Source organism: Scardinius erythrophthalmus, assembly GCF_964197995.2.
Source record: "Scardinius erythrophthalmus genome assembly, chromosome: 21".
NCBI lineage: Eukaryota > Metazoa > Chordata > Actinopteri > Cypriniformes > Leuciscidae > Scardinius > Scardinius erythrophthalmus.
The window spans coordinates 36701066-36721065 of record NC_138241.1 but is presented as its reverse complement, the minus strand read 5'-3'; the positions used below and the strand labels follow the sequence as shown (position 1 = coordinate 36721065).

Genomic DNA, 20000 nt, shown 5'->3' with positions numbered 1-20000 from the left:
AGTTTCCATACACTTTTTAACGCTGTTTCGTTTTCGATAAAGTGAATATTGTGAAAGTTTCTCCAGCTGTTTCCATCCAATTGGCCTTTTTTACCGTGTGTAATGATGACGTCATCCCTAAAAAACATTTTTTTTTGCATTATTACATAATAATAAATTATTTATAAAATAGTTTTATTAACTATTCGTCAATAGCCAGCTTCAGACCATAAAGTCGTGATTTTATGACATTAATTTTTCCATAAATCCATCCATCCATACATAATAATTTAATGCACCTTTGAACTACAGAGAAACGGTGATTTAACGGGAGCAATGGCACAAGCGCAGACGCTGTATAGGCTAATCCTGTCATGTGACGCCACCTTTATTTGCATTAAAGCCCTTTTTCTCGACAAAAAATGTTTCCAAATTAGATTTTTGCGAAATTTGAAGTATCGACCAACAATTTGCGCACTAAAGTTAAACTGAAAAAAGATTGTGTCGACACTTACAAATTTTTTCCGATAATTGGCATTTCCATCTGCTATATTAGTAAACGTTTTGATGCGCTTAACCTTTTTCACCTGGTTAAAGTTGTGGATACATTTTATTTATCAGAATTCTTTGATGAATAGAAATATCAAAAGAACAGCATTTACTGGATTTGAAATTGTTACATTGTAAATGTTTTACTGTCACTTTTGATCAATTTAATGCATCCTTGATGAATAAAAGTATTGTTATTTTTAAATCATACTTACTTCAAACTTGGTATAGTTTACCACAGTTTCCACAAAAGCACAACTGTTTTCAACACCGATAATAATCATAAATGTTTCTTGATCATCAAATCATCATATCATCATGATTTCTGAAGGGTCATGTGACACTGAAGACTGGAGTAATGATGCTGAACATTCAGCTTTGATCACAGGAATAAATTACACTTTACTATATATTCACATAGAGAACAGAGGATTTACATTACAATAATATTTCACAATTTTTACAGTATTTTTGATCAAATAAAAGCAGCTTTGGTGAGCAGAAGAGACTCTTCCTCAGATGTAGTGTGTGTGTGTGTGTGTGTGTGTGTGTGTAGAGGATCCTGACGGACTGGTTCTGGTCCTGCCCAAACCCGGCCATTGTCAGAGCGGCCAATAAAATCTGCTTTTATGGCTCGTTATTGTCTTTCTGTCTGCAATTATGGCGATTACTCATTTCCTCGTCCGGCCCGCGCTGGCCACTTACAGAGTGCATTTTCCTAATGGAAGATTAAGTAGCACCCATGACAGTGCGCTTTATAAATATGTAAACTACACTTTTAATTATTTCAAGTGAATCTGGCAGGTAATCAATAACGCGGGACGTGACGAACATACGCTTGACACTGGCCATTGTAAAGCGCAGCTTCAGAGATCAGCGTTTGGTGTCAGCGCCGCGTGCCGCACATTAATATTTGGAGTCTGTCACGGCGGGACAAATGGAGTAATTGCAGCCGCTAATATAATCGGCTCTTCATGAAGAGTGTGTGAGAGGACGAGGCCTGAACTCTGATGTTTAATATTAATAAAGCTAGTGTGTGGAGATGATACGATGAGGTCGGGATTATGGTGCGATTGTTTATTCGGTGTAAGCTGTGTCTAATATATAAGGTGTGGTGATTATCTGAGGATAAACACTTAATCATAACTTCTAATGCTCAACAGATCACTAGTTATAGTCAGATGAACACAGTTAATATTAATCTCAGCATTTACTGAGAGATTTGTTACTGCACTGTCAACTAACATGAACATTAATAAACACAAAGGTTAATAAATTCTGCATCATTATATTGGTATTACTTTACAATAAGGTTCATTAGTTGACATTAATGTATTAACTAACATGAACTAACCATGAGCAATACATTTGTTACTGTATTTATTACACAGTGCATTAACTAATGCTAAGAAGATTTTAATAAAGTATTAGTTAATGTTGAAATTAACAAAGATTAATAAATGCTGTGTGAGTGCAGTTCATTATTAGGTCATGCTAACTAATATTAACAGATGAGCTCTTATTGTAAACTTTTACAATCAATGTTTGATCCACATTTGTTTAGTTCATATTTTAATGAACTTGAATGAGCTTCTGACGGCATGATGTTAATTGATTATTAAAGTATTAGTAGTGATACCTGGTTAGTACATTATAAACTGAGTGGCAACAATTAACAGTAATGTCGTATTAGTTAATGCATTAACTAACGTTTTTCGTTCATGTTACTTGCATTACTAGTACATTCGTGACATGTTGACTTTACATTAATTCTGAGTTTCTGAGTGATGAACAGTAGAAAGCTCATCAGTAATTCAGTCTCACTTCTTGCTGATTCTGTGTAGGTTTGTAACTCATTTGCATAATGTCAGTCTGAGGGTTTGATTGGCTGAACAGCGTCTCTTAGCCCCGCCCTCAAACACTAGTGTATCTGAGACTGTTGTTCGTGTGGAGAAGACGCTGTTTTCTGAGATTGATACGGTGAAACCCACGCCATCGTCACTGTTCGCATCTCTGAGATCAAGAGCTGAGATTCAGATATGATAATGAGCGTTTGCTTTCTGACCAATCAGAGCAGAGCAGCTCTCAGAGAGGCGGAGCTTAGAGAGACTGAATCTTCGAACGAAGCGTTTCAGACGCTGAGAGAAGAGCTGACGTGCAGTGCAGATCATGAGGACATTAGTGTGTTTGACCTTGGATGCGTGTGAACATGTTGTAGGAGACGCCAAAACAACATTAGGAACCTGTTTTAAACTCTTTATAAATGTGCTAAATAATGAAGTTTAGCACAATAGGTGCACTTTAAGTCACATCTCTCAGTTCGCATTGTAGTTTCCTAAACGCAGGTCTAATATGCTGATCTGAATGCAGTGGTTCTGTGAATGAATGTGTTTTATTGATCGTCTGGTTTCATACAGTGCTGGTGCAGAATGGGCGTCTCCGTCTCTCTTCACTCCTTCAGTGGCAGTTTGAGGTGAAAACACACATAAACTAAAGCTAACAGAAGTAAACACTCCTTTCCTGGAAGCTGACCTTCATCCCGTCACGTCCTCCTCTTCCTCCTCTTCTTCTTCTCCTCCGTCGGGCCATCCGGGTCGTGAAGGGAATGTTCTCATCAATTAGATGTGCGGGAGGGTTCGGGCCCGACGCGAGCCAGACCCTCTGTTTGTGCTTTTGACAAATCAGCAAATGTTTAATCTCAAGATGAGCCGGTGCTCATAAATAATGCATGAGGTGGTGCGTTACCCACAATCCTTCAGTGCCGGTCCAACAGAACCTCCTCGTTCTCATGCTTACCCACAAGGCTTTTCATGGTTGAGTTAGTCGGTGCGTCCCAATTCGCATACTATGCGAAAATAGAATTAGTACGTACCGATATTACCCACAACCCATTGCGCTGTGGACGAGAGGATTCGATTAGAACTACAAACACGAGTAAAAGGTGTAAAAAAAAAAACTACAGACATGGAGGACGACGAGTCCAGCGGTTATGCAGAGAGGGTCAGATAAAGGGTTAGGGTGATCCATTATCAGTATCTAACCTGATGAAAAGATTTTTATTCAATATTGTCCACATTATTGTGAACTTCTGTAAAGATACATTTAGCCATTAGCGTTTAAATGCATCATTATATTCAAATTGCAAACACACGAGGAGAGTCTCGCAGACAGACCCGCGACTGCAGATCTACAGTCCACAACATTCCTCTAGGAAATCAAATTCGACTGAATGGAGGATTTTACCTGAAAGATGATTGACAGGCCAGTTTAAGCACGTAACTAAGCAACAGAGCTGTCCGTTAAAGATGACGGAGTTGAATGTCTCAGAGTACTCTTGTGATACACACTCAAAAGTATGTACTTTTTCTTCACAAAAAGAGTTCACACTTTTAGGGCGTAGTGTCAGTCGGGGAATTGGGGCGCAGCATTTGTCTTATATAATCTATGTATAATCCCTTAAACGGTTCTCTTAGGTCAGGCTGAGTGTTTCACCACAGCGACGGGTTTTGCCGTTATAAAGTTCGATTGCTGCCATGGACACGTTATTTCTTAACACTCAAATATTAAAAATCCTGTCATCATACTCACAATCATGTCTGTTTAAACTCACAAGACTTTCATTCATCTTTTATGTCACAAAAATAATGCTAATAATCATAAATGTTTGTTGAGCATCAAATCATCATATTAGAGAGGATCATGTGACACTGAAGACTGGAGTAATGATGCTGATCTCAGGAATAAATGACACTTTACTGTTTATTCACATAGAAAACAGATGATTTACATTACAATAATATCGCATATTTTTACAGTATTTTTGATCAAATAAGTGCAGCTCTGGCGGGCGGAAGAGACTGAACCGGGCGGTCGCACATGTTCTCCGTCTCCTCTCCTAATGAAGTCACCAGTCGACCGGCTTCATTCTCTCGCTCGAGTGTTGATTTTGCTCTTTGGTGTGTGTGTGTGTGTGAAGATCAGTGAAGCAGAGAGAACCTGAGAGCGTCAGATGGCCGTTCACGTCTATTGTGTGTGTAACTGTATTCTCTTCTTCTCGGACGTGGGCTTTACGCCACTATTGAGAGCATTAGCTCACAGTTTTTGGGCAGGTTTTGCTCTTTTTTAGGCCAACTCGAAGACTTGAGGTGCAAAAGCCCTTGAGAAAAGCAGTTAGTGAACTGTGAACCGCATCAAATCCCCGGCGTCTTGCGGTTCTGGGTTTGTTTGGGCCGTGGACAGACACAGAAACTGTCTGATTGTTCAGTAAAAATTAAGAATATAATCCTATTGAAGTAAATCTTTGGTCATGCTAAACTCTGACTGCTGCTTTAGAGCGGCTCACATCCACAGAATCGGCTCCCGCTATCATTTACATGTTATATTTGAGCGCCGAGAACTCGTTACATAAGAAAAGAGCCTTTCTTCATATTCATAAGAGGAAGGGTTATGCATAAACACATGCACTTATGAAATACAACCTGCTGGGAAATCACACCTGCTTTCTCTGACACTCACCCATTATTGACCTGCCAGTGATAAAAGTTCATATTTTAGATGTGTTTGAAAAGTCGTGCATCATAGAGTGTGCGTCGTCTTAATAAGAAGAACGAAAACATGAAGCAGCACAACACTGATAATAATCATAAATGTTTGTTGAGCATCAGATCATCATATTAGAGTGATTTCTGAAGGATCATGTGACACTGAAGACTGGAGTAATGATGCTGTTGATCACAGGAATAAATTACACTTTACTGTATATTCACATAGAAAACAGATGATTTACATTATAATAATATTTCACTGTTTTTACTGTATTTTTGATCTAATTAATGCAGCTTTGGTGAGCAGAAGAGACTATATTTGAATACTATAATATATATAATTTCATATAAACAAGACTATTATATTACACTGATATTATGTTGGTTGACATGTTTTTGCTGTAATTGCATATTTATGAATGTTACTGTACACACTATTTGGTGTACATGCATATTTAATTAAATCAACTCTTTGAGTTTATCAGATGCATTACAGTAAAAGCTTCTATAAATCAAATCAATTGTTATTGTCTATTATATACATTATATTTAGTGCTGGGCAACGATTAATCACATCCAAAATAAAAGTGTGTGTTTACATAATATATGTGTGTGTACTGTGTATAATTATGTTGTGTATATATAAAAACACATATATGCATGTATATATTTTAAAAATATTATATATATTTTAATGCATAATATACAATATCTTAATGCAGAATTTTAATGCATAATATACAATATTTTAATGCATAATATACAATATTTTAATGCATTATTTATATGATATGTAAATATTATATATATAAATAACACATGCATGTGTGTGTATTTATATATACAAAATAATTATACACAGCACACACAAACACAAACTTTTATTTTGGATGTGATTAATCGTTGCCCAGCACGAGTTATAATAAAAAAAGTTTAGTCATTGCACCTTTTCTGTCCTGTGAACACACAGACCTCAGATCTCCGAAACCCAGCGATGCTTTGAGCTCGTGTTGTGTAATACTCTCTCTCTCTGTGTGTGTGTGTGTGTTTCAGGCTCTCGGGTGTTGCTACTTCCTCCATGAATCCTTGAAAAACATCCAACAGTTTGATTTCAAAGGTACGTGTGTCTCTTTAATCAATCCCATCAACACCAGCGCGGTCAAGGTTGTTCCCGAAGCTATAAAACATGCTAAGACGGAGTTACCGATAGGAAACAGTAATGCTTATTAATATTAGGATTTAATTCATGAGATTTCAGGCTGGGGTAATAGTGCACTCAAGCTATTGGACAGTTAGCAGCAGTGACCTCATCAGCGGTAGGGGTCAGAGATCGCGTGTCCCGACGGTCACACTAATTAAAGCCACTCCCATTACACCGGTGTCAGCATTAGCATTAGCCGGACCGGCTCAAACCCGTAATCGCACTCTTCATCAAACCGCAGATCCACACACTGAACTGCAGACATCTGGAAAGCTTCTTGTGTTTTTAAGGCTATTAAGTGCATTTCACACAGAAAATTACATTTCAAGTATTTGTACATCATTGTTTGATTTATTTTTATAACTGAAAGAGTTAAAAAAAGTCAAATATACTTTCACTGTATATATAATTGTAACATATATATACAATAACTGATATATATATACAGTGAGGAAAATAAGTATTTGAACACCCTGCTATTTTGCAAGTTCTCCCACTTAGAAATCATGGAGGGGTCTGAAATTGTCATCGTAGGTGCATGTCCACTGTGAGAGACATAATCTAAAAAAAAAATCCAGAAATCACAATGTATGATTTTTTAACTATTTATTTGTATGATACAGCTGCAAATAAGTATTTGAACACCTGAGAAAATCAATGTTAATATTTGGTACAGTAGCCTTTGTTTGCAATTCCAGAGGTCAAGCGTTTCCTGTAGTTTTTCACCAGGTTTGCACACACTGCAGGAGGGATTTTGGCCCACTCCTCCACACAGATCTTCTCTAGATCAGTCAGGTTTCTGGGCTGTCGCTGAGAAACACGGAGTTTGAGCTCCCTCCAAAGATTCTCTATTGGGTTTAGGTCTGGAGACTGGCTAGGCCACGCCAGAACCTTGATATGCTTCTTACAGAGCCACTCCTTGGTTATCCTGGCTGTGTGCTTCAGGTCATTGTCATGTTGGAAGACCCAGCCTCGACCCATCTTCAATGCTCTAACTGAGGGAAGGAGGTTGTTCCCCAAAATCTCGCAATACATGGCCCCGGTCATCCTCTCCTTAATACAGTGCAGTCGCCCTGTCCCATGTGCAGACAAACACCCCCAAAGCATGATGCTACCCCCCCCATGCTTCACAGTAGGGATGGTGTTCTTGGGATGGTACTCATCATTCTTCTTCCTCCAAACACGTTTAGTGGAATTATGACCAAAAAGTTCTATTTTGGTCTCATCTGACCACATGACTTTCTCCCATGACTCCTCTGGATCATCCAAATGGTCATTGGCAAACTTAAGACGGGCCTTGACATGTGCTGGTTTAAGCAGGGGAACCTTCCGTGCCATGCATGATTTCAAACCATGACGTCTTAGTGTATTACCAACAGCAACCTTGGAAACGGTGGTCCCAGCTCTTTTCAGGTCATTGACCAGCTCCTCCCGTGTAGTTCTGGGCTGATTTCTCACCTTTCTTAGGATCATTGAGACCCCACGAGGTGAGATCTTGCATGGAGCCCCAGTCCGAGGGAGATTGACAGTCATGTTTAGCTTCTTCCATTTTCTAATGATTGCTCCAACAGTGGACCTTTTTTCACCAAGCTGCTTGGCAATTTCCCCGTAGCCCTTTCCAGCCTTGTGGAGGTGTACAATTTTGTCTCTAGTGTCTTTGGACAGCTCTTTGGTCTTGGCCATGTTAGTACTGATTGTATGGGGTGGACAGGTGTCTTTATGCAGCTAACGACCTCAAACAGGTGCATCTAATTTAGGATAATAAATGGAGTGGAGGTGGACATTTTAAAGGCAGACTAACAGGTCTTTGAGGGTCAGAATTCTAGCTGATAGACAGGTGTTCAAATACTTATTTGCAGCTGTATCATACAAATAAATAGTTAAAAAATCATATATTGTGATTTCTGGATTTTTTTTTTTTTAGATTATGTCTCTCACAGTGGACATGCACCTACGATGACAATTTCAGACCCCTCCATGATTTCCAAGTGGGAGAACTTGCAAAATAGCAGGGTGTTCAAATACTTATTTTCCTCACTGTGTATATATATATATATATATATATATATATATATATAAACTCAACATCAGATATATATCTTTCTTCACTTGATTGTCAGGATGAATTCCTCTTTTCTGTGTTTCAGCAGTAGGTGGCGCAGTTGCCCAGAGCTCGTACTCTAATGAGCTCGTACTCCTAATGAGTGTGTCTGTGTGTTCACATTATGATCAGCTTGTGTTGTGTTTCAGCCAAGAAGTTCAAGAAGGTGTTTGGGAAGGAGATCCACTCTGACGCTCTGAGCTCAGCCTCGCTGGAGAAGGAGAAGTTTCCTCAGGACTATTTCCCTGAGGTGAGTCACATGACCATTCTGCTGCGGTGTCACATGACCGTTCTGCTGCGGTGTCACATGACCGTTCTGCTGCGGTGTCACATGACCGTTCTGCTGCGGTGTCACATGACCGTTCTGCTGCGGTGTCACATGACCGTTCTGCTCCTGTGTCACATGACCAATGTCCTGTGTGGAAAAAAAATAAATCTGAGTATGTTGCATAGAACTGAATGAAGAATAATATATTGATGTTTTATATTTTAATATAGGACTATTTTCTGTCCAATTTGTGTGGACATTTTTTTTTGTGTGTGTTGTTGAATTTAATAAGTGATTCTACATTTAAATATTGATGAATACAAGTTTGGGGGAAATGTGATTAATTGCGAATAATCACAGCAAATTGTGCGATTAATTCGTTCATTTTTTTAATCGATTCCCAGCCGTTATATATATATATATATATATATATATATATATATATATATATATTTTTTTTTTTTTTTTTTTTTTTTTTTACATATTGCCCCTTTCTTACATTTGAGCCCCTGCCCCTGCCCCTGATGAACTCTTTGCACGTCCCTGGAGGTTAGTGAAGTAAAATAGGCTATGCCAGCTAGTCACCTTTTAAACTAATGAAAAGTTTCATTTGGATTTTAATGTTCAAAATGTCTACAGGATAAAACAAATGAAAGTACTGGTTACATGATGATGTATCTAAGTGCTAAAGTGTGTTACAGAAAAAAAGATCAGTAGTGCAGGTGAGGGAGGAAAGAGTTTCATTTTTCCACTATCAATTTCTACCTTACATCTGAAAATTAACACAAAAGAAAAACATGAATAATCCTGTCCTAATCCTGTTTGTGACCAGCTCAAGGTGCGTGCTGCAATAATCAGGCCTTCTGTTGATGGTATGTCAAATTTGTATGTCTCAAAATGTCCATTTCTATCCACAAAACTTGCCAGAAGTCATGGTTTAAGGGGTAAAAAAAAAAAAAAAAACGCAACCGGCTTGGTAACAACCTCCGGCACGTAACAGCACCGCTGCTGGAAACATTTATAGGGGAAACACTGGTGTGTGTGTGTTTGAGAGTGAGTGTGTGTGTGTGTGTGTGTGTGTGTGTGTGTGTGTGTGTGTCTGTTAATGAGTGTGTGTGTGAGCGTGTCTGTGTGTGTCTGTGAGTGTGTGTTTGTGAGTGTGTGTCTGTGAGTGTGTGTCTGTGAGTGTGTGTGTTTGTGAGTGTGTGTCTGTGAGTGTGTGTTTGTGAGTGTGTGTCTGTGAGTGTGTGTCTGTGAGTTTGTGTGTTTGTGAGTGTGTGTTTGTGAGTGTGTGTTTGTGAGTGTGTGTCTGTGAGTGTGTGTCTGTGAGTGTGTGTCTGTGAGTGTGTGTCTGTGAGTGTGTGTGAGTGAGCGTGTTTGTGTGTGTCTGTGAGTGTGTGTCTGTGTGTGTGTGTGTGTGTGAGACAGTAGGGCTGATATATTAATAAAGTGTGTGTGTGTGTGTGTGAGTGAGCGTGTTTGTGTGTCTGTGTGTGTGTGTGTGTGTGTGTGTGTGTGACAGTAGGGCTGATATATTAATAAAGTGTGTGTGTGTCTGCATCAGTGACTCAGAGGAACAGTAATATATGCAGGAACAGCTTCTCTCCACGCGCTGATACAGATTTACACTGCGCTCCACTTTATCTCCGACACGAGCCTCATCTGCACACGACGAGGAAACAATCACGTCTACACACACCGACACACACGCGACACACACCGACACTGGCGTCAGGAGGAAAACAGAAGGAGAGAAGTTTGCGTGTTGATTTATGCGCGTCTCATGAATCTCATGATTCTCCGGAGAGCGTCACTCCTCGTAATGCGAGCCGTTTAAAGCAGCAGATTTGTGTAGTCTATCAAGGGCTTCTCACACACTCACACACTCGCTCACACACTCACACACTCGCGCGCTCAGGACTGAGAAATTGGTTGTTATCGTAGATCACAGATACGGCTCGAACCTCTTATGAAAGATGAATTAATTTCACTAATGCTTTAATGCAGGTTTCTCCGGCTGGCGATAACCTCGGCTTCATCCCGTGATTTATGTCGACTTTTAGTAGATGAAACCGGCCGGATTCGCCATCCATCTGTTCCCTAAAGGAATCCTATTAACCGGGACGAGCCCGAGCGTTTGGACCGATGTCCCGCGCGCTCTTAGCTTCTGCTCGCGCGTGTTTCGCTCTCAGGGTTTGAGGGATGGATTTTCTCACACCTGAGATTTATGATTTATGATATAATCTGGCTAGATCTGGGTGACGTAATCAGATTACAGAAGAAAGCACTTGTAATCAGATTATATCGTGTTTTAAAATACTCTTAGTTTATTTTTTTTAATTGATTACATGATTGCATATTTTCACATCCAGTGACCTTCCCTAATTATTGATTCTGGAAATTTAAAAATATTATATACTGGAAAACTTTGGCCCGTGATGTCAGGTCGACAAATACAATATTTCATCTGTTTTAGATTTCAGTTTTTTTTTATTTTGTTTAATTTGAATTTATTTTATTTTATTTTGATTTAAAAAAAAATATTTTTATTATTTATTACATATTAAATGAATTAATTATTAGCTTCAACTCACAAACCCCAGTTTTGGGAAACACTCATTTTATATATATATATATATATATATATATATATATATATATATATATATATATATATATATATATATATATATATATATATATATATATATATATATATATATATATGTTTTATTATTATTATTATTCATTTAATTATTTAATTTAAGTTAAAATAATATATTTTAATTTTACAATTTTTATGACTGAATTAATTATTAACTTTTCATGAACTTGCAAACTCCAGTTTGGGAAACCCTTTTAATTTATTTTTAATTTAATTTAGTTTAGTTTAGCTTAGCTTAGTTTGATTTTAAATAATTTATTTAAATTTTACATTATGAATGAATGAATTATTAGCCTCAATTGACAAACCCCAGTTTTGTTTTGTTAATTATTATTTTTATTTTTTTACAATGTAAATTACAATTTTTACATTATGACTGAATTAATTTTGAGCTTTTCACCAACCCTCAGTTTAATTTTTATTTATTTCTTATTTTTTTAATGTTTAATTATTTATTTTAATTTAAAATTATTCATTTTAATTTTACATGGTCATGACTGAACTAATTGCTAACTTTTCATCAACTGACAACTGACCAGTTTGGGAAACTTTAATAATTTTTATTTTATTTTCAAATCTATGTGGCAGACGAGTTCGCTCATGCGTGATCAGAATAGTCTGAATATGTAGTTTGTCACCGTTAACGGACTAAAAGTCGTGAGTAACGCGTAACCAGCGAGAAACACTAGAGGAGTTTCAGAAGTGTGTGTCACTATAGTGTGTGTTTAAACTGACCAATCATCTCTCAGGAATCTGCTCCAGTAAACATGATCAGAACACACTTCGGTTTCAGCAATAATCTGTCAATCATCTCAATGACATCACTTACATTTGCTCATTTGATTGACAGCCCAGTGGTTTTACCATCAATAATAAAGCATTCCTGCGGTGTGTGTGTGTGCTTTTACTAAACTAAAGCTCATGTGGCGCTCCTCGTGGCGCGTGACCCGTGCCGTGAGTTATGGCCGTCAGTGCTGGACAGTGTTCACACAGAAGCTGAATAACGGCAGTGGAGCGATGGGTTTGATCCGCTCTCCTGATGTGTGGATGATCATCTCCAGGGCTCATGTCTCAGAAAGGTCCTGTGTTTGGGTATCAGTGCAAGAGAAACACACACACACACACACACACACACACACACACACACACACACACACACACACACACACACACACACACACACACACACACACACACACACACACACTCTCAGCGGATTCACACTGTCAGGGTCAGCACACACACACACACACACACACACACACACACACACACACACACACACACACTCACTCAGCGGATTCACACTGACACTGGATTTAAAGTGAGATCAGATCTTCATGCTTCAGTTTTTTTTTTTTGTTTTTTTTTATAATTTTATTATAATATAATTATATTTTTATTTAATTTGATCTTTTTTATTTTATTAAATAATCAAATTTTTATCCTGAACTTACTGTTTTACATTTTTATTTTATTTTGTCTAGTTGCATCTTATCATCATATCAGTCACATCACATGTATATTATCATATATCAATTTATTTTATTTGATCTTTTTATTGTATTATCTTATCCTATTTTGATCTTAATTTTGTTATCTAATATAATTATATTTCGGTTGTAATTTCTTCACGTTGACATTATATTCACGAGTGAGTCCAGTTTAACTTTAAATTAAAAGACTTTTTTATGCAATTATATATATATTTTCTTCAAATTTGAGCCACAGGCTTCAGACTGAGACTCCTGAGCTGTGATTGGTGTGTTTGTAGCTGTTCACACGCCTGTACACTACTGAGGCGTCTGTACCCAGAGTGCACTGCTCCGGCCCGGTGTGAGGCGCGCAGGGGCCGGTTGTCCTTCAGTGGATGATGTCTTGTTTAATCTGAGCCGGATGATAGAACAGAGACAGATGGGGGGTTTCTGTGCCGCTCTTCATCAATCACCCCTCGTGTTTATTAGTTATTACTCAGCCTGTGTGTGTGTGCGTGTGTGTTATTTATGAGCCGGTGCAGATCTCTCAAGCGCCGTGGCAGAAAGGTCAGTGTATACGAGCGTTCTGGACCGGCCCGTGACGTGTGTGTGATGTTTGATCGAGGGCGAATCGGCCGCTGGACGCCAGAGATGAGATTATAGACCCGGAGCATCAGAACCGATCGCTGGTCACGGGGACCCGTCCGTTCATCACTGTCACACTCACACACGCTCACACACACGCTCACACACACACTGACACACACATGCTCACGCACACGCTCACACACGCTCGCTCACGCACACACTCACTCGCATGCACGCACGCACACTCACTCACACACACACGCTCACATGCGCACACACACACACAGACAGACACACTCTCTCACAGACACACACACACACTGACACACTCTCACACACACACACACACACACACACACACACACACACTCACTCACACACACAAACACACACACACTGACACACACATGCTCACGCACACGCTCACACACGCTCGCTCACGCACACACTCACTCGCATGCACGCACGCACACTCACTCACTCACACGCTCACATGCGCACACACACACACAGACAGACACACTCTCTCACAGACACACACACACACTGACACACTCTCACACACACACACACACACACACACACACACACTCACTCACACACACAAACACACACACTCACGCACACTCACACACCTGACCTTTACACTGACCCGGCCCTGTTTACAGGAACAGCTCATTAGGCATTTATTTTTATTTGATTTATTTATCTAATTTAATCTTATTTTATTGGGTTATTGTTTTCTGTCCATATTTAAAGGAATATTTTATTTTATTATTTATTATATATATTTATTTATTTTATTTTATGTAATTTAATCTTATTTTATTGGGTTAAGGTTTTCTGTCTATATTTAAAGGAATATTTTGTTTTATTATTTGTTTTATTTAGTTATTTATTCATTTTATTTTCTTTAATTTAATCTTATTTTATTGGCTTATTATTTTCTGTCTATATTTTAAGTCATATTTTTTTTAATTATTTTTTTAATGTAATTTAATCTTATTTTATTTGGTTATTGTTTTCTGTCCGTATTTAAATAATTTTTTTATTATTTATTTATTTTTTTTAATCTAATTTTGTCTTATTTAATTGGGTTATTGTTTTCTGTCCATATTTAAATGAATATTTACACTTACACCGGGCCGGAGCAGTGCACTCTGGGTACAGACGCCTCAGTAGTGTACAGGCGTGTGAACAGCTACAAACACACCAATCACAGCTCAGGAGTCTCAGTCTGAAGCCTGTGGCTCAAATTTGAAGAAAATATATATATAATTGCATAAAAAAGACTTTTAATTTAAAGTTAAACTGGACTCACTCGTGAATATAATGTCAACTTGAAGAAATTACAACCGAAATATAATTATATTAGATAACAAAATTAAGATATATTGGTATGAAATTTTTTTATTCGTTTATTTAATTTAGTCATATTTTAAATCCACATTTAAAAGAATAGTTCATGTGGCCTTCTGTGTGTGTGTGTGTGTGTGTGTGTGTGTGTGTGTGTGTGTGTGTGTGCTCCGCTGTAAGATATGGAAATGATTTTCTCTTGAGGAAATGCCTGTTATTGACATCATCATACGCTTGGCCTCGCTCTAGTCTACTATATTAATTCAAGTATGCAAATGCAATTGAATTTGATACAGTTAATCTTGTCCTAATGCGGCTGAAAGATGTGAGGAGCAATCAAATCTCTCTCAGGCCTTTCATTTGCATCAGAGTTTTTAAATAAAATTAGTCAATTTGTAATTATGTGACCCGGCCGGTAATTAGTTTATTCATCGCTGCAGTCAACTCCCCATTAGAGAGAGAGAGAGAGAGTTAGAGAGAGAGAGAGAGAGAGAGAGAGAGAGAGAGAGAGAGAGAGAGAGAGAGAGAGTTAGAGAGAGAGAGTTAGAGAGAGAGAGAGAGAGAGAGAGAGAGTTAGAGAGAGAGAGAGAGAGAGTTAGAGAGAGAGAGTTAGAGAGAGAGAGAGAGAGAGAGAGAGAGAGAGAGAGAGAGTTAGAGAGAGAGAGTTAGAGAGTTAGAGAGAGAGAGTTAGAGAGAGAGAGAGAGAGAGAGTTAGAGAGAGAGAGTTAGAGAGAGAGAGAGAGAGAGAGAGAGAGAGAGAGAGAGAGAGAGAGAGAGAGAGAGAGAGAGAGAGAGAGAGAGTTAGAGAGAGAGAGTTAGAGAGAGAGAGAGAGAGAGAGAGAGAGTTAGAGAGAGAGAGAGAGAGAGTTAGAGAGAGAGAGTTAGAGAGAGAGAGAGAGAGTTAGAGAGAGAGAGAGAGAGAGAGAGAGAGTTAGAGAGAGAGAGTTAGAGAGAGAGAGAGAGAGTTAGAGAGAGAGAGAGAGAGAGAGAGAGAGAGTTAGAGAGAGAGAGAGAGAGTTAGAGAGAGAGAGTTAGAGAGAGAGAGAGAGAGAGAGAGAGAGAGTTAGAGAGAGAGAGAGAGAGAGAGAGAGAGAGAGTTAGAGAGAGAGAGAGAGAGTTAGAGAGAGAGAGTTAGAGAGAGAGAGAGAGAGAGAGAGAGAGAGAGAGTTAGAGAGAGAGAGTTAGAGAGAGAGAGAGAGAGTTAGAGAGAGAGAGAGAGAGAGAGAGAGTTAGAGAGAGAGAGAGAGAGAGAGAGAGTTAGAGAGAGAGAGTTAGAGAGAGGAGAGAGAGAGAGAGAGTTAGAGAGAGAGAGTTAGAGAGAGAGAGAGAGAGAGAGAGAGAGAGAGAGAGAGAGAGAGAGAGAGAGAGAGAGAGAGAGAGAGAGAGAGAGAGAGAGAGAGAGAGAGAGAGAGAGAGAGAGAGAGAGAGAGTTAGAGAGAGAGAGAGAGAGTTAGAGAGAGAGAGTTAGAGAGAGAGAGAGAGAGAGAGAGAGAGAGAGAGAGAGAGAGAGTTAGAGAGAGAGAGAGAGAGAGAGAGAGAGAGAGGTTATTTATTTATCTTTCTCTGCATTGGTAACGAGGACACTCATAGCATCAATTTGTCTCTCATTTAATAACGCTCAGAGTCATGTGAGTGAGATCAGCCTCCTGATTGGATCGTTTGAACAGAGCCGACTGACTTAATCTCCACCAGAACTCAATCTGCTGAACTTTTCAATATTTAATAGCAGATGTGAGAAATTCTGGTCAAAACTGGGAAAAGACATTCACCAGGTTCAGAAGAGATGAGAGATTATGAATGTGTGTGTGTGTGTGTTCTGGTGAATAACTGGATGAACTGGGTTGATGTGTGTTTAAATGTGATGTTCTTCTCGTCCTGCAGTGCAAGTGGTCCAGAAAAGGCTTCATCAGAACCCGATGGACTCTGGGAGACTGGTGAGTCCTAGACCCCCGGAGCCAGGGAGAGAGAGACACATTACAGCACTGGATTCATTATTATATCATGTGATGCACAACAACATGAGGGAGAGTAAATTATGACAGAACTGACATTTTTTGTGTGGACACGCATCCAGAAAACCTTTCATGCACGTGCAAGACCAAAATGAATAATTCCCCATCCGTCAGCTTCCCAGAGACCGAAGAAAAACAGAATCATACAATTTGAAAATAGTTTGATATATAAATCGATTTTTAAACTGGGCTTGGTTAGACTTCATGCTGTGATCCCAGTGTGTTTCCCGCTAATATCTCCCAGCTCTAGTTATCTGCAGGATTCTGTTTACAAAACCCTTTTTTAGTTCTGTTACTCGATACCAGTCAGACTTACAGTGGTCCTGACACACCCTTTCAGAAGAGACCCGAACATGCAAACACTCCCGACGCTTCAAGAACAGCATGCCGTTTATTTTGGGATGCCTTTAGGCGTTTTAGGGCAAATTTTACAGGAACTCTAAAGGGTTTTAACAATCAAAAAAATCTAAATAAAATGCTTATTAAAAACACGATTTTTTAAAATTAAAATTAAAAAATTACTTTAAAACATAAAAACATTCAAAATTAAGCACTTACTAAAAGATGACTTTCAAAATAAAGTAAAATAAAATAATTATTCAAAAATAAATCCAATAAATATAAAACACTAAAACTGTGTTGAATTACATTTTAAATAATTTAAAATAGAAGCAATTAAAATAAAGCACTTACTAAAATGGTTTATTTCAAATAAATAATTTTTAAAAAAAATAAAAGCAGTCTAAATAAAATGCTTACTAAACATGATTTTATTTATTAAAATATAAAACATAATTTAACAGAAACAGAGTAAAGCACTTACTACAAATATAATTAAAATTATTTAAAATAAAAACAATAAATATAAAACACAAAAATGTTTTTTTGTTTGTTTTTTTAATACATTTTTTATAAAATTTAACTAACGTTTAAACTCTTTTATTTTGACTGTTTTATTCGCTCACCTGCACGTCACTATTAGCTGATTCGAAAACCGTGAATGTGTTAAATTATTTAAATATTAAATATTAAATCTCACAGGGGTTTCGAGGTCATATTTAATCTCAAAGGCGTTCGGATGACAAAAACAAAACAATAACGACGTTTAGGAAACCCTTAAATACACTATAATTCATAAACCAGTCGTTGTCTGAATCATAGTTTTACTCCTGTTCAACTTTAACGAGTGAACGCTTTCATAATGAGTGATGCTTGTGGCTTTCTTCATCAGCCGGTGGATCTGGAAGCGCTTAATTAAGGAGAACCGCACCTGTAATAACTCCCCGCGAGTCACTCGGGATAAAAGTTCCTGCTAAATGACTATCCGTTCTTCTATCCGATGGATTTCTCCCTGTGAACTACAGATGCAGGAGTTTCTACAGTCTGAACCACAGGATTAGATTACGGATAATCACGTTAGCCGAGCAGTTCTTATGACAGACGACACAAAACATGACATGCAGAGAGAGAGAGAGAGAGAGAGAGGGGTAATTCAATAGAAGGATGACACGAGAACAAGAGCGAGGGATGAGAGGAAAGTAATGAAAGGGTGATGGAGGTGTAACAGGTTTAGTCACACTGGGATCGTGTCACTCTTAAACTGGCCTGTTCGTCTCAATGGTTCCAGTGGTTATTAAACAGGATTCATTTACATATTAATCAGAGCAGATTCAGGCTTGTGGAGGCGCTCAGTGAAGCTGTGTGTTTATTACGCAAACTTTAGTGAAAGACGAAAAATATTATTTTGAAAAAAAAAAGAAAAAAAGAAAACTTTCAAATAAAAACTATCACAATAAAATAAAATAAATCATTTAAAATAAAAACAATCACAAAAACATCTCCAAATAAATAAGAATAAATGATTAAAAATAAAAGCAAACAAAATAAAATACTTACTAAAAATTTTATTAAAATATAATAATATTATATAAAATATGATATAAATATCATTAAAATAATGAAAAATAAAAGCTTTCAAAATAAAAAAACATTTAAAATAAAACACTTACTATAAATAAATAAATAAATAATTCATTAAATTAAATAATATTAACATAAGTAATTGAAAATAAAAACAACCAAAATAAAACATTTACTAAAAAATAAGATTTAAAAAAATAATAAATACTAATTTATAATAAATACTATAAATATATATATATATATATATATATATATATATATATATGAAATGCATATAAATAATATAGTACATATAAATAAACACTTAAATAAAACAATCAAAATAAAACACTAACTAAAAAGTGCACAGTGCATGTCATGTGACCATTAACCAACATTGTGGAACCGTGATCCTGAATGTGTTGTTAACGGTCTCTCTCTCTCTCTCTCTCTCTCTCTCTCTCTCTCTCTCTCTCTCTCTCTCTCCTCAGTGCCTTTGACCTGGTGAACATCCACCTGTTCCATGACGCCTCTAACTTGGTTGCGTGGGAAAAGAGTCCCTCGGTTTATTCAGGCACACGACAGAAAGCTCTCGGCTTCGTGCTGGACAGGTGAGGGCCGTGTGTGTGTGTGAGTGAGAGAGAAGTGTGTGTGTGTGTGTGTGTGTGTGCGTGCGTTTAACTCTCAAGGCCACCGAATTCCTCATTACACACACACAGGAGAAAATTTATTGGAGAAAAACAAGTATTTATGGGATGAATATAAAATAATATATTCCGTCCATGTTTTCCGTATCACAGAAATCATAGAGTCTATAAATCAAGCCCAAAATGAGCAAAACGACAGTTAAAATCCTCAATGTAAGCAACAAGAAAGGTCCTTTTTAAACTTCATTATGGCAGTAAATCAGAGTAACGGATGGCGTCATAAACTCTTCATCTGGTGTGTGCATTAGAGACGCTCCGGCCTCTGATTGGACGAGGAGCCGAAGGCGTGAGTGGAAAAATATGATCTTTGAGACGTAAAAGCGGCACATAATTCATGAGACGTCCGATCGCTGATAACGAATGCGGAGCGTTTGCATGCATTTATTCAACGTGGATGGAGTTTCACTGCAGGCTTTCAGAAGATTGTCACACACACACACACACACACACACACACACACACACTCACACACACACACACACACTCACACACACTCACTCTCTCACTCTCTCTCTCTCTCTCTCTCTCACTGTGTGTGTAATGAGGATTCGTGTCTCCCTGAGAGGTAAACTCTGAGTGTGAAGTGTGTGTTCTGCGTGAGGACGTCCCCTCGAGTGGGAAACTCCTTCCCCCAAAGCAGTGAATAACACTCT

The 20000-nt window shown here is 37.9% G+C and overlaps 1 protein-coding gene across 1 annotated transcript in view; it reads left to right on the top strand.

Annotated features, from left to right (window-relative positions):
• The window catches only part of inpp5a (inositol polyphosphate-5-phosphatase A), a 192445-nt gene that overhangs the window by 105769 nt on the left and 66676 nt on the right, over nt 1-20000 (top strand). Inside the window, exons 5-8 of the mRNA XM_081350793.1 lie at nt 6126-6189; nt 8524-8624; nt 16608-16660; nt 19132-19251. Of these exons, the coding sequence (XP_081206919.1) occupies nt 6126-6189; nt 8524-8624; nt 16608-16660; nt 19132-19251 (338 nt within the window). The remainder of the gene's footprint in view (nt 1-6125; nt 6190-8523; nt 8625-16607; nt 16661-19131; nt 19252-20000) is intronic.